The 15,105-nt window shown below is 35.3% G+C and overlaps 1 protein-coding gene across 1 annotated transcript; it reads right to left on the bottom strand.

Annotated features, from left to right (window-relative positions):
- Window positions 1-919: 919 nt before the first annotated feature.
- On the bottom strand, window positions 920-14,557 carry si:ch1073-13h15.3 (inactive all-trans-retinol 13,14-reductase). The gene is made up of 11 exons (XM_056246065.1): window positions 14,385-14,557; window positions 12,258-12,440; window positions 10,944-11,185; window positions 8,869-9,064; window positions 6,466-6,663; window positions 6,272-6,391; window positions 6,040-6,178; window positions 4,356-4,465; window positions 3,118-3,284; window positions 1,953-2,112; window positions 920-1,202 (listed from the first exon to the last, which is right to left on the bottom strand). Exons 1-11 carry the CDS (start codon window positions 14,539-14,541, stop codon window positions 1,033-1,035), a joined length of 1,842 nt encoding a protein of 613 aa, XP_056102040.1. The 5' UTR covers window positions 14,542-14,557; the 3' UTR covers window positions 920-1,032.
- Window positions 14,558-15,105: the final 548 nt, after the last annotated feature.

The raw sequence follows: 15,105 nt of genomic DNA, 5'->3' as shown, positions 1-15,105 counted from the left end.
ATGAGTTTGCATTTTAGCACGTCCCAGTCAATGGTTTTTTTTTAAATGGGGTTTTAGTTAAAAGCCTGAAACAAAACACAAAAACACATTTTCACCTTTTATTTCACAACATTAAAATACATCAGTACCTCGTAATGTTTTTAAAGCTTTTGTCCTGATAAGGAGGTTGCTAACAAGTGTTTAAATGGGACTATAAACAGAGGTTGTCGGACATTAAACATCATCACAGTGAACAGGTAAACTCGTCTACTCGCCAGTCGCTTTCACAGCCTCGTTGTGTTTATAATCATGCTCTATTGCTATTATAAGTCAAACTTTCAGGCAATTCACCTATTGGCTTTTTGTTGAGGGAACCAGCATGATGCAAACTTCTAAAAAAATACGCTCTATATTGTAGCATTTTAGATTAAATATATATATTTTTTAACATGTTTTCTCTAAATTTATTGTTATTTATAGATTATGTCAAAAGGCAATATTATAGGTTTATACATAATATTAAAATCTTTAACTGATAATAGGTTAAAATTATACGACTAATCCCAAAGCAATTAAAGGCTGCTCTTCCATTTTTATAAATATTTCTTCAGTTTCTGTAGAAATATGTATTTGTTTTTATTTCAGTGCTTATGGTGCGTTCAAGTCCTCTTGGGAAGTCGGTGAACCTTCTCTTAATTACCTACACAAAAATACAGCAATGTTCTTCAGCTAAATTAATTAACTGTATGTTTTTCATTAATTTGTGAAGCCACTCTAAACTTTATCATTACATGTTATAGTTATATTACAATAACTGAGGATTTTTAGTTTGTATTCAGGATGTTTAGACGAGCACACAGATGATGAAGAGTCTGATGAAGATGAGACCGTGTGCTTTTGAAGGGTCCTTGATGAGGGTGTGACAGGAGTGTGGCGGAGCTGAAGGACCTGCTGCTGATGTCACGCTGGCTCAGTCCGTGACACATGACTTGAACGCACATTAACATCACCTGTTCAGTTCTCCTGTTAAACTGCAGAGGCCGCACAGCTTCATCACTGCTTCTTCTGCTTAGCCAGTCTCGCTGTCTCCTTTGCTTTCTTCCACTTCAGCTGTTTCTTGACAAGCATGAGGTCAATGTACACACGGTAGTTTAGGACGGTGGCGGCACAGAGAAGACCACCATGCAATGCACCAGCGATACCACAGCTAAACATGTCCTGGCCTGTAATGCACAGAAAACAACTTTAAATGGAATGAAGTGGCAGAAATATTTGTTGCTAAATATTGCATATTAGTAACTATAGCTATGCACATTTATTATATATATATATATATATATATATATATATATAAATCTGTGTGTGTATAATAATATAAATTGTATTAACCAATATCAATATAATATAAAAATGTTATTAATTTTATTTGATTATTCTTTATTTATTTTATATTTGATGTATTTTTGTATAACTTACCTTGAGACTAAAACTAACAATGAGCAATACATTTGTTGACTATTTATTAATCTTTGTTAAAGTTAGTTAATAACATACTATTCATTGTTAGTTCATGTTAGCTCAGGTCCATTAAATAATAAAAGTAAAGAAGTAAAGAAAAGTAAAGATAAATAAAAAATTTACAGTCCTGTTTCACATGTACATACTATATACAATAACTGGGTAATAACTAGGTACTAGTCCTGAACTCACCCCTAAACCTGACCTTTACCCATGCAGTTACCTTATACTAACCAGTACTTTTTTGGTAAATACACTGTAAGTACATTGAAAGTGCATGTACTGTAAAATAAAGTGCAACCAAGATAAATAAATGCTTTAGGAGTATTTCTCATTGTTGATTAGCGTATCTAATGTTAACAAGAGGAACTTTATAAAGTGTTACATGCGAGTTTCTTTGCAGCCCCTCTTTAACCCCGGTCTGAAAACAGTGAAGAGCCGGAGGAGCACTGTACCTGACAAATAAAGGTTTTTGACGGGAGTATCACACCGATTTCGAGCCATGGCCTCTGAGTAGTAGCGGTCCAGGTTGTGGTCAGCAGAGTATATGGCCCCGAGGTTACAGCTGAGGTAGTGTGTGTTTGTGAGAGGAGTTGCTGCCTCCTGATACACCAGCTGAGTCACACACACAGAGAGAGAGAGAGAGACAGTGTGATCCTTCTGAACACTCACTCACGCTCACTTTCTGACTGACTATAGGCTAAAGAACTTCTGCATACGTCTATAAATAATAAGTACTGATTATTTTGCAGACACAGAAAACAGCTAAATATCCAGTTCAGCTCAAGTCATCATGACATCAAAATGAACAGGTCTGCTGAAAACTCAGCTTAGGAATAAATTACATTTGAAATATATTAAAATAGGCAAAGTTTATTTACAATATTGCTATTTTTACTGTATTTGTGATCAAATAAATGCAGCGTTGGTGAGCATAAGATACTTCAAAAACATAAAAAATTTCAGTGGTTATTATAAATGATTTATCAGTGCACATCATTATTTTGTTTTAAATTCATGTGCCCTTATAATATTTAATAGATTCAACAATCCAAACATTTTCCAGGCATACATGTTTTGACTAAAGTTCACACTATGAACTTTAATACTAAGTGCCTCAAACTAAATCCTAAGTACACTCCAAGAAAAAAAGGTTCATGACAATTTTAATGACCTTTTATCGTTTTTTTCTTTCTTTATCGTTTAAAGATTCTTTTTACCCTTAAATGAAGAATGAAAAAGATCTTTGCTGTGAGTATTGAGGGCCTAGAGTGTGTGTCCTCTGCTAGCAAAGCAACTGCCGTTGAGATGAATGGGAATGACTTTCTCCAGGTAATAATGAAAATCATTCCCACTCTTTGGCAAGTCAATGAACGGGCTATGGGTGTTTTACAGAGAAAACCAGCTACGATTCAATCCTCAACCTAGTAATCGTATCACAGGTAACTCAGTTATCAGTGTCTCAATGGTAAATGGATCCTTGTTTAGACTCTTCAGTCAACCTATGAATGACTAACTTGACTTACGCACATTATACAGGATAGGACAAAAGTATTTTAACACTGAAAAGATTACACACATCTCCTTTTTCACTCGTTTTCCATGTTAAAATGAAAGTACCTTTTCTCTGAGTTTCGGGAAGTGTTTGCAGGCCCAGTCAAAGAGATGGTTAGCAAATCTCATCTTATAGTTGGAGTAATCGTCGCCTCTTTTCCTCACTCTAGTGTCTTTCCACTCTTCAAACCATTCATAGTTGACCATGGTCAGGATGGTCATACATGACTTGCCTGGAAAATGTGTATTTTGTTAGAATATGGCATGACATTATTAACAGCACAACAGAATCATGATTTATATTTGCATGATTATGCAGGTACAAACACAACCTTTATAAATGCAAAAGTATCTTGAAAATAAATATTCTCAGCGAACATTAGCCGTCTGAATAATGTAGTGTTTTTTCTTTATTTTAATATCAGACTCCTACAGGCAATTAATATCATACCTACACTGACTATACTGTTCAAAAGTTTGAGGTCAGTATGAATTTTTATCATACTGACGATAAAAATAAGAAGAAATTAATACTTTGATTCTCTAAGGATGCAGTAAATTGATCAAAATTGACAGTAAAAATATTTATGATTTTACAAAAGATTATATTTCAAATAAATGCTGTTTGAACTTTCTATTCATCAAAGAATCCTGAAAAAAAGTATCATGGTTTCCAAAAAATATTAAGCAGCATTACACTGCAAAAAAAAGTCTTTTCTAAACAATTATTGTTTTCTTGTTTTTCAGTCAAATGTTTAAATATCTCTAAATCACGAGAAAAAGGAAAATTAAATAAGATGTAAAGATTTGTAATATTTTTAAATCAAAATTAAGTGACTTTTAAAAAAAACAGATTTTTTTCTTGTTTTAAGTATAAAAGTTAATACTTGTAATTAAGTAAAGAAATGAATACATTTATTCAGTAATGATGCATTACATTTATCAGTATAAGGACTTTTACAAATAAAATAAATGCTGTTCTTTTGAACTTTCTATTCATCAAAGAATCATGAACAAAATTGATCACGGTTTCCACAGAAAATATGAAGTAGCAGAACTGTTTTCAACATTGATAATAATCATAAATGTTTCTTGAGCAGCAAATCATCATATTAGAGTGATTTCTGAAGGATCATGTGACACTGAAGACTGGAGAAATGATGCTGAAAATTCAGTTTTGATCACAGGAATAAATTACATTTTAACATATATTCACAAAGAAAACAGTGACTTTAAATTGTGATAATATTTACTAATCACTGTCTAAAAAAAATCATTGGCCTAGTTGATAGTTAAGATGTTACCTGGGTGACGGATCTGTGATGTGGGGTCTTTGGCTGAGGGGAAAGTGAGGAGCATCATGGGAATGTTCTCTGGCGCCTCGTCTTTACTCATACCGAAGAACTCATCCATCCTACAGGTGAAAGTTGACTCTCAATTTACTGCAGTCTCACATTATATACTTTAAGTGCTAATAGACGTATGGCTCTATCAGAAAACAACATGAGAGTACAGGAAAGTTTGGGAAAGACTGGAATTATGTTTTCCCACAGGCAGGAAGATAAGAATTGCTTGTTGGACTGGGAGAAACCTGTCCAGACAGAAGTGTGGCAGCAGGCCTGGACAGATGGGACGTGTCCGGGAATGGTTTAGTCAACAGCACTACCTAGTGTTTAATATGCGCAGCTGCAAGTGATTCATAGTTTGCCAATCTGTGCTTCATTTGCTTTTGAAAATGTGCACTTAGTTGTATTGAATGTGCACTTGTAGTGTACTCCAAATCTTAAAAGTATATTTTTTTTAAAAACTGTACTTGTAGATAATATAATATTAATGAAAAAAGGCCACCTAAGTGTACTTAAAGAGAGCACACTTTCTTAAAACACTTTTTAAAAATGCACTTTGTAATAATGTCAAATTATTGACATCAATTATTGTAAATATATTTTAAATACACTAAATTGCGACTTCATCGCTAAAAATGTGTAACTATTTAAGTACCGTGTATATTTTATTTAAATATATGACATACAAGTTAAATATAAATGACATAAAATAGATATGTGACCCTGGACCACAAAACCAGTCACAAAGGTCAAAGTTTTGAAATTGAGATTTATACATCATCTGAAACCTGAATAAATAAGCTTTCCATTAATGTGTGGTTTGTTAGGATAGGACAATATTTGGCCTAAAAATATCTGGAATCTGAGGGTGCAAAAAAAAAATCTAAACATTGAGAAAATCGCCTTTAAAGTTGTCCATTTATGTTCATGATTTTGCTGCATCCACTCATAAAAATATATATATTTTTATATATTTACGGTAGGAAATGTACAAAATATCTTCATGGAACATGATCTTTACTTGATTTCCTAATGATTTTTGGCATAAAAGAAAAAATTTGACCCATACAATGAATGTATTGTTGGCTATTGCCACAAATATACCTGTGCGACTTGTGACTGGTTTTGTGGTCCAGGGTCACATATTAGTTTACCATAAATCTGTGTCACTGCAGTACACTAACCATATTTCAAAGACAATTATGAAATACAAATAAAAATATGTACTAAAGTGCATCAAAAAAGCACTCTTAAGTTCAACAAACTACATTTAATATAATTTTAAACTACGAAATTAAGTGTCTGAAAACATTACATTCAGTTCACATTTAAGTATATTCTTTTAAAGTAAATAATATCCATAATATATACTCTTTTTTTTAAGTGTACTTCAAGGGTTTACTTGACTTTCATACATTTTTTGACCCATTTGAATCATTGACCCATGATTTTGGTTTAGAGCAAAAAATGTTGTTATTGTTTTAGTTAGGAATAGTGATTACCAAATGCATAGTATTAAATTATTTTTATATTATGATGAACAGGTTGTATTTCTTGCCTTTGAACTTAATTTATATATATATATATATACAGTATTATAATGCTAAAGTAGCTGTAGAGTATCTTTTTTTAATATACTGACATGCCATCCATGTCATTGGATTTGAAGAGCCAGATGCTGGTGGATACGATGTCTAACTCTTCCTCGGTCGCATCAAACCCTGAGAACAGGAGGAACGAGGCTTTACCGGGCCTCAACATATCCAGACGACTCTGAATCTCTGAAATATAAGAAAACAGGGCATCTAGTCAATCGAGAGCAGTTTTACACCAGATGATGTTGCATTAACACACACACACAGAATAATATTCACCAGGTTTGACTTGTATTTCCGGAGGTAGGAGCTTCTGGAAAGTGTTGAAAATCCCACAGTTGGAAATGATAACAGGAGCCCGCACTTCCACATGCTCATCACCTTTCCTCACTGTCACTCCTGTCAATCAAACCACATTAAATACATATTTTGCATAAAATTAGAAGAAACTGAATTTATTTATATGTACTCACCATATGCAGCTCCCTTCTTATCCACCAGGATTCGGCTGACAGGGGCGCGGACCAGCACACGGCCCTCATATTTCTCGATGACTTTAGTGATGTGGAATGGGATCTCACTGGCGCCCCCTTTAGGGTAGTACGCGCCACGCTTGAAGTGGTGCAGCATCAGAGCATTGATCATACAGCTGGAGTCTTTAGGAGGCACACCTGGAGCAGAGATCCAAGAAACACTTCTCTAGGGCTGTGTTCCACATCGCCCCCTTTACATTCATTCACTATTCCCTACATTAGTCCACTAATATAGTCCATTTGAAGGAGTGAATGAAAACACTGAGTGCGCCGGAAGGGCTGCCGCTTTTGTGCTTGCTGTTTAATAATCATTTCAAACGTAGCAAACTTGCAGCTCCAGTAGTAATGAAAGCATGTATAAACCTTAATAAAACAATTTAATAATCAACTAAAATAATTTTATGATATTACGCTGTTGCCACATTGGACCAGCGGTTTGTAAGATGGACGGATGACAACTTCTGGTCAGACGTGGGAATTCATTCGGCGGGACCCTCACAGTGCATTAATGGGTATATATATATATATATAATAATTGTGATGTTTGCGGGTCAATTTAACCTCATGTTTCATGGTTAAAGGCATGTGCAAAGACAATTGCCAGACGCTATACACTGCGATACATTTTTATCAGTTGCATGCTAAAAAAATTTTTGGGAATCAAACTCATTATCTTGGCGTTGTGAGTGCCATGTAATACTGTTTGAGCTTCAGGAAAGCACAAAAAAAAAGTGCTTTTCCACACTTCTTTTTAAATACTTTTTAAAATGCATTACAATGCTGTTTATAATATTCATACACTCTAAAAAATGCTGGGTTGTTTAACCCAATTTTGGGTCAAATATGGACAAACCCAAATGTTTGGGTTAAAAATGTAATGTAAAAATTTAACCCAACGGCTGGGTTTGTCCATATTTGACCCAAAGTTGGGCTAAAACAACCCAGCATTTTTTAGTGTAATTTGTGAATAAATCAAAAAAAAAAAAGTTGTTATATATAGTCTAAAAAATTATGTTCTCGTGTTTTTTTGTAGAGATAGAAGATTTTTTTTTTAACCTGATTTCATGTTTGTTTTTCATAGTGTGATTCTTTGTTAATTGTATCCACATCATAAACATACATATACACTCACCTATAAGATTATTAGGAACACCATACTAATACTGTGTTTGACCCCCTTTCTCCTTCAGAACTGCCTTAATTCTACGTGGCATTGATTCAACAAGGTGCTGAAAGCATTCTTTAGAAATGTTGGCCCATATTGATAGGATAGCATCTTGCAGTTGATGGAGATTTGTGGGATGCACATCCAGGGCACGAAGCTCCCGTTCCACCACATCCCAAAGATGCTCTATTGGGTTGAGATCTGGTGACTGTGGGGGCCATTTTAGTACAGTGAACTCATTGTCATGTTCAAGAAACAAATTTGAAATGATTCGAGCTTTGTGACATGGTGCATTATCCTGCTGGAAGTAGCCATCAGAGGATGGGGACATGGTGGCCATAAAATGATGGACATGGTCAGAAACAATGCTCAGGTAGGCCGTGGCATTTAAACGATGCCCAATTGGCACTAAGGGGCTTAAAGTGTGCCAAGAAAACATCCCCCACACCATTACACCACCACCACCAGCCTGCACAGTGGTGACAAGGCATGATGGATCCATGTTCTCATTCTGTTTACGCCAAAATCTGACTCTACCATCTGAATGTCTCAACAGAAATCGAGACTCATCAGACCAGGCAACATTTTTCCAGTCTTCAACTGTCCAATTTTGGTGAGCTCTTGCAAATTGTAGCCTATTTTTCCTATTTGTAGTGGAGATGAGTGGTACCCGGTGGGCCCATTCTCCTCTGACCTCTAGCATCAACAAGGCATTTTCGCCCACAGGACTGCCGCATACAGGATGTTTTTCCCTTTTCACACCATTCTTTGTAAACCCTAGAAATGGTTGTGCGTGAAAATCCCAGTAACTGAGCAGATTGTGAAATACTCAGACCGGTCCGTCTGGCACCAACAACCATGCCACGCTCAAAATTGCTTAAATCACCTTTCTTTCCCATTCTGACATTCAGTTTGGAGTTCAGGAGATTGTCTTGACCAGGACCACACCCCTAAATGCATTGAAGCAAATGCCATGTGATTGGTTGATTAGATAATTGCATTAATGAGAAATTGAACAGGTGTTCCTAATAATCCTTTAGGTGAGTGTACACTGAATACATCATTCCCAGACTTTAAACCTAATACAAGGGCTAAAACACTATTACTGCTGGCAAAACAGTTATTTGCGTATTGTTGTGTTTAGTGCACAGCAATACTTAATGTGCAGAAATCCTCACCATAGAAGAAATATGAGAAGACCAAGTGCAAGTCCTTGTTGTTTGTCAGTCTGTTGTTGACCTCTGTGGCATTGGATTCTGACAGCCGGAAGATGGATGAGCAGAAGTCAGCGATGCCACTTTTGATCAGAAAGAGAGCCAGCCACTGTGGAATCAGCTTTATGATGCCTAAAAGAGCAACCTGCCTCGCTGTGATCTGGACAATACAGAGGAGAAGACAGGAACAATGAGCTTAAAGGTCAAGAGGGTACTATTTGTTTTATTTGACTTTTTTCTTTTCTTTTATGACAGGGAAAATGTGGAAGAATGATCACTCTAGACAAGTTCAGGCAAGAACAAAGAAAAAAAAATCAACTTAGTTTTACATGCATGGCGCATAATAAACCTTATTATCAGGAATTGTAATTAGGTGACATAACTATTGTCCAACTGGCATGTAAGCACATAGTAGGATTTGCAATTAATCCGGTCATTGTAAAAACTGGCAGAGGCCCAGGCTTGGCTTGAGGCAAGCTCACAGTACACAACTTTTGGCCGGCTTTTGCTGTCACAGACAGATTTCCGATGTCTACTACAAAACCCCTGGATCGCGGCCAAATCAATGATCTGAGACATACAGGATCGTTTGAATTTTAGCTATTCCGATCACGCTTATCAATTCCTAATTTCGATTCCAGTAAGGTAAAAAGAAAATAATTATAATTCAAATTTATTTGAAATCTTATTGCAAAAACATTTCATTGTAGCTGAACACCATGAACAAAAAACCAACAGGCTAAAGAACACTTACACAAGGAACTTTTGCCTATGGTTTTATCACAGCAAAAACAACTAGCCAACCTAATATGAATTTCAAGCATTATTGAAGATGAGTAAATCCTTAAGATATGATTGACATAAACAGTGTTTTAAGATTTTCAGGTATTGTAATTGTAAACTGTAATATAATGTATGTTAACACTGCACTTTATAAATAAAATTTACATTCTCTTCGTTATTTGTTGTTTGATTAACGATATTATAGAGATGGTAGCTGGAAAATTATGCTGCCGTCACTTTAAGAGCTGCACAGATCCAATATACTGGTACACATGTGTTTTCTTTGTCAACTGTTTACGTTCACTTAAAGGAGAACTCCGGCGCAAAATGAACCTTTGGTCTAATAAAACATTGGTACCTAGTCAACCGTTCTCTGAGATTCGTTTTCATGATAATCGAATGTAAAGAGTTTTATCTCTAAAAACTGTTTAGCGTATAACGCTAGTAATGGGGGCATATAAAAAGTAAAAAGAAATCGCTAGTTTATACCACTAACAAGGCTCAAAATAGCCCCACACGAACACAGTAACATAATGAGGGTCCCTACATGCAAAACGAAGCATTGAGAACTTTGTAAGTGTACAGACCGTTTAATAAGAAGATAAAGATAAAGACAGTCCACTTCGTGTATACAGACAGGAGCCATCTTTGGAAAACAGTCTCGACTAATCAAACCACGAACGCCATTCATACAGTTCAGCTCACTTAGCACGGCGTTCATGGTTTGACTAGTCGAGACTGCAATATTTTAAACCTGTTTGACATTATTGCCATGTGATCTTGTAGTGTGTGTGATGCATTGACAAGGTGGACTCAATCACAGTGCAGACGGTATAAACGAGAACAAATTCGCACGTTCACGCCATGTTGCAACTTCCAGAATTACGAGATTACAACTTGTAAAAAAGGTCACGTTCTCGTAGAACACGGAATAACAACTTGTAAACTGGGAATTTTCTGAGAGCTCCGACTTGTACCACGTGACCACAGCAGATTCATATGATAGTGTTGTGATTGAAACACATAATTCCGAGTACGAACACCTCAGAGTAGAATGTCACATGTTGTCATCTCGTAATTATGGTAATTACGACATGGCGTGTCCGCAGCAAAAATCTCTGTCTAATCTAATTTCTCGCATGAATTTATGAGAAATAGTTTAGTTTTTTTTCGCTGCTGGTTGGGACTGCCTCTTAACCCAAGGTCCCGTGTGAGCTTGCCTTTAGAAACATGAGATGAGATGATGGACGCTCTACCTTCATGATCTTAAAGAACTCCTCAATAGCTTTGACATCGTCGGGAAACTGCTTCTTCAGGTTGCGCTCCATCTCAGTCTTGCCACTCAAGACGGTGTATTCTCTCTGTTCCTCTCCGTCTTCAATCACAATACTGTCGAAATGCTGCTTTAGCTCCACAAACTCCATCTGACCCTCAGTGATTTGATCGAAAGCGACCTTAAGCATAGCGTTTTCATGCAGCTGACCGAAGTAGTGAAGTCCTTTTACATGAAAAACAAAAAAAATGTTCTTGAAACATCTTATGATATTATTCACAAACAATGCTTTTACATAACCAACACAGTCCTGGATGTAAAAATTTCAACTTTAGTAACAAAAATATGTTTAAGAAATACCCATAATCCTCAAGATTGATCCAACAGTCTGAAAAGTCTCTGTTACTCTTAAATTTTCCATGAAATCAAAATGGAATTCTGCAGAATTAATTACAAGTGATTTATCCGTGCACATCATTATTTTATTTTGTTTTAATTCATGTGCCCGTAAACTTTAGTCAAAATAACCTCTTCTCTGTTGACGTTTTTACTGGCACGAGGGCGTGGCAACCTGTCACTCACATGAGATCCACTAATAGCAAACCACAACCATCCAATCAATTCCCAATTAACAAAATCAAGCCCGCCTTAAATTTTCCTTATTCCAGAAGCCGTTATAGGACACAATAGGCTTTATGTTAAACGAATGTTACATGAACTGAGGGTGATATCTGTGTACTTTAAAGGTAATCAGCTAACCTAGCTAGTTATTTTTTATTGTAGGCAGTTTATTTAATTTTACTATCCGAATGTTTGTGTTGAGAAAAAATAAGTAAAACCTTTTAGTTATCAATCTGCGATAGACATAGCTTAATGCTCAACTTTGGTAGCTAAGTAAAGGCATCTAGAGAAAAACAGCTTTTCACTTAACAAAACCATAGAACAAAATTCATACAAAAGACCTGAACCGGAAGCGATGCAACCTGTTTTACAGAATGCGGAAGTTTGTTGCACATAATCCCCAAAAGGGAGAAAACTATCACAATGCAGACTTTAATTGCATTATATATCCACTTTGGAATATAAGTCGCAACACGTTTCGTGCTCAGTCACATCTTATATTCTGGAATATGTGATATTTAATAATTAAAGATATGTATTTAATTTTAAATAAATCACAATAACATGATCACATTTGTGATTGAGGTCGAAGCTGGTTGTGTTGGTTCAGAACCTAAAATCTTTATTAAAGTCTCTCTTTTTTTAAATCCCTATGGAAGTAAGGGATGGTCCATACCCACGTCAAACTCAAACCCCTTCTCAGTGAAAGTGTGACAGCAGCCTCCCGCCACGTCGTGCTGCTCCAGAACCAGGACTTTCTTCCCTGATTTGGCCATTGTGGCGGCAGCCGTCATTCCTCCGATCCCACTGCCTATTATAATTGCATCAAGATCCTTTGGAATCTTCTCCTTGGTGAATCCTAAAATACATGCAGTAAGTAAATATACATGTACACTGTACAGTATGTAGTCACCCTGCCACAAGGCCTGCTGGTAAACACGAATCAGTCGTTTGCAAAATCACCACCAGGTGGCGCAAAGGGAAGGTTGGCGCCACTGCTCAGGAAGGCATTTTCATTAGCAAATAAGGCTAAAATAATTAAATAAATTACGGATAATAATAACAATAAACAACAACAACAATAATATACCATTATAACATTTAATTTTGACTAATTATTTATCAAACTTATTTTAAGTATTTTAAGTTATTAGGCTACACATTAAAGTGACATTGAGAATAATACATTTATTTTCTTTGTCAATATGTGACCACATTATTTAATATATAAATATAAACTTGCATTTAATAATTTGCTGATGCATTTCAACTTTGTTATTCGTTATCTGTCCTTTTTTGACACATCTATTCATGTACTACAGAGTACCCAGCACGTTTACTGTACTCACTCGTCATACCAAAAAAAGAAAAAGAAAAGAAACTTCAAAGCAACAGTGTTCATATCTCATGTAACACTTTACTGCACCAAGAACAAGAATGGGTGAAGAGGCCTGATAAGGGGTTAACATGACCGAATACAGTATTATCTTTATAAGCCCTAAACACTTTAAATAAGAGTTTGTCTGAGTACTACAAGTGTTATCACAACTGGATAATCGAATTAAGATAAGGGTAAAGCCATTGACACGCATGCATGGTAATAGTTTTATAATAGCATTATCAATGTTACATAATTAGATTATCTTAAACAGTCTTTACATTCTGTGTCAGTATATATTATCTGATAATACTTTTTTTTTAAGGTAAAACAGGATATCACATTATGTTATATGTATAAAAGATACTTTTATATTTGTTAAAAGGAAAAATGTCATAATTTACTAACTCATGCTATTTCAAACATTTCTTTAGTACAAACATAAAAACACACAATCAATCAATAAATATTAGTGCTTTAAAAGTTTTACTTTAAGGTCCAATTAAAGTATTTTTTTTTTAATGCTTTAGTCAAAAAAAGTGCACTTATTTTGATGTGTTGACAAACATAGACAGCCGAGGCACACTTGTAGTGTGTTCATTTATATAAATGTGCTAAATTGGGTCTTCATAATTCCAAAAGTGTTATTGCAAATATATGTAAATAAATGACATGCAGTGTTCAAAAACGTTACATTCAGCTCACACTTAAGTATATTCTTTTAAAGTATTTCCATAATAAGTACTTTTACAGTTTTTGTTCTACGGAAGAAAGTTATACAGATTTGGATTCATATGATATACAATTTTGAGTTCACACACATGAAAAAGTGACAATTCTGGTTTATTATAAATGACTGCACATTAGTATTGAAAAAAAAAATCACATTTCCTCGTAATCTTTAATCAAAAAACATTAACTTCCCCTTCATCTGGGAACTTTCTAATTACTACGGAGCCCCTAAAGGGACTTTTGCAAAAATAAAAATATACAGACTTTCACGTGCGCACGAGAAACTATCGTTAACTAACTATTTTTATTTTTGCAAAGGTCCCTTTAGGGGCTCCGTAAATTTCTGATGATGTGCTTTAAAAAAAAAAATCTATATAAGCCATTTTGCTTGGAATAATATAAAAAAACAATAGGGAAGATAAGATGATTGCAATTTCCGTTTTGTGGCATCTTGAACTATTAACACTTCACTTTGTTTCTATATTCCTGAGTTAACTAGGATGCTTATAATGTTTCAAACATGAAAATGAAGAGATAGAAGCTTAAATGCATTCAGCAGAAGAGTGGTCATTTGTTACATTTGAAGATTAACTTGTGAATTCGCTTTTAAAATGTTGCGGATTATCAGAGCAGCGAGGTCGTTCTCAGGGCAGAGAAGCATTTAGCATGTTTGGGTGATGTCTGGTTATTCACCTTGTTTCAGCACTTTGTCTCTCTTTCTCTGGTCCAGCTCCAAAGGTCCCGGAGGCCTCACTGACTCCACTGAGAATGGACCGGGCTTGCTGAACAGGTACCAGTACGTTCCACCAGCCCAAATCAGGACGCACACCAAAAAAACCAGCAGCCACATCCTGAAAAACTGAAAAAGTCCTCAAGTATCTACTAAAATCTTGAGTTTTCCTTTAAAAACATAAACTATTGCCAACAGGAAGGCTAAAGGAGTTAAGATGGAGAAGGAAAGAACATGAGAATATAGTCTTCCTCAAGGACGTTTGCTGAAAGTGTTCTTTTATATGCAAGCAAGGAGCAAAGGTCTCAGCTATTTAGTTTGTGGTGCAACATTTAAGTAGGCCATCATACAAAATGGACCACGAGTGATAATATTACCAAGAGTGGTAATATTAAATAACAAGCTTTAGCCCACATACAGATCCAAAGCAATCCTCTTTACATTTATGTTAGTGACAAAGAATGTTCACTTTGTTTCCGAACCAATGATCCCAATAAGTATTTGCTCCACTTAAGCACATGATTTTTTTTTTGTACATAACACAGACACACACTCAAAAACAAAAGAAAATGTTACATTTGACATTTATTTTAAAATCATTTTCAATGTTCAAGTAAAAAAAAAAAATCAATAGATGTTCTGCTGAAAATTATGTCCCACAACTCTGATAGGAGCTCATTTAAA

Source organism: Rhinichthys klamathensis, unplaced genomic scaffold (genome assembly GCF_029890125.1).
Source record: "Rhinichthys klamathensis goyatoka isolate OS25496 unplaced genomic scaffold, OSU_Roscu_1.1 h1tg000035l_1, whole genome shotgun sequence".
Classification (NCBI taxonomy): domain Eukaryota; kingdom Metazoa; phylum Chordata; class Actinopteri; order Cypriniformes; family Leuciscidae; genus Rhinichthys; species Rhinichthys klamathensis.
This window is presented reverse-complemented; position numbering and strand designations above follow the sequence as displayed.

Excerpts from the sequence above, each read along its gene's own strand:
- si:ch1073-13h15.3 (XM_056246065.1), bottom strand. The coding sequence starts at position 14,541 with ATGTGGCTGCTGGTTTTTTTGGTGTGCGTCCTGATTTGGGCTGGTGGA. Across the intron at positions 9,065-10,943 it reads AGTTCTTTAAGATCATGAAG|ATCACAGCGAGGCAGGTTGC; the intron begins GTAGAGCGTCCA and ends TGTATTGTCCAG. Across the intron at positions 3,285-4,355 it reads ATCACAGATCCGTCACCCAG|GCAAGTCATGTATGACCATC; the intron begins GTAACATCTTAA and ends CACATTTTCCAG.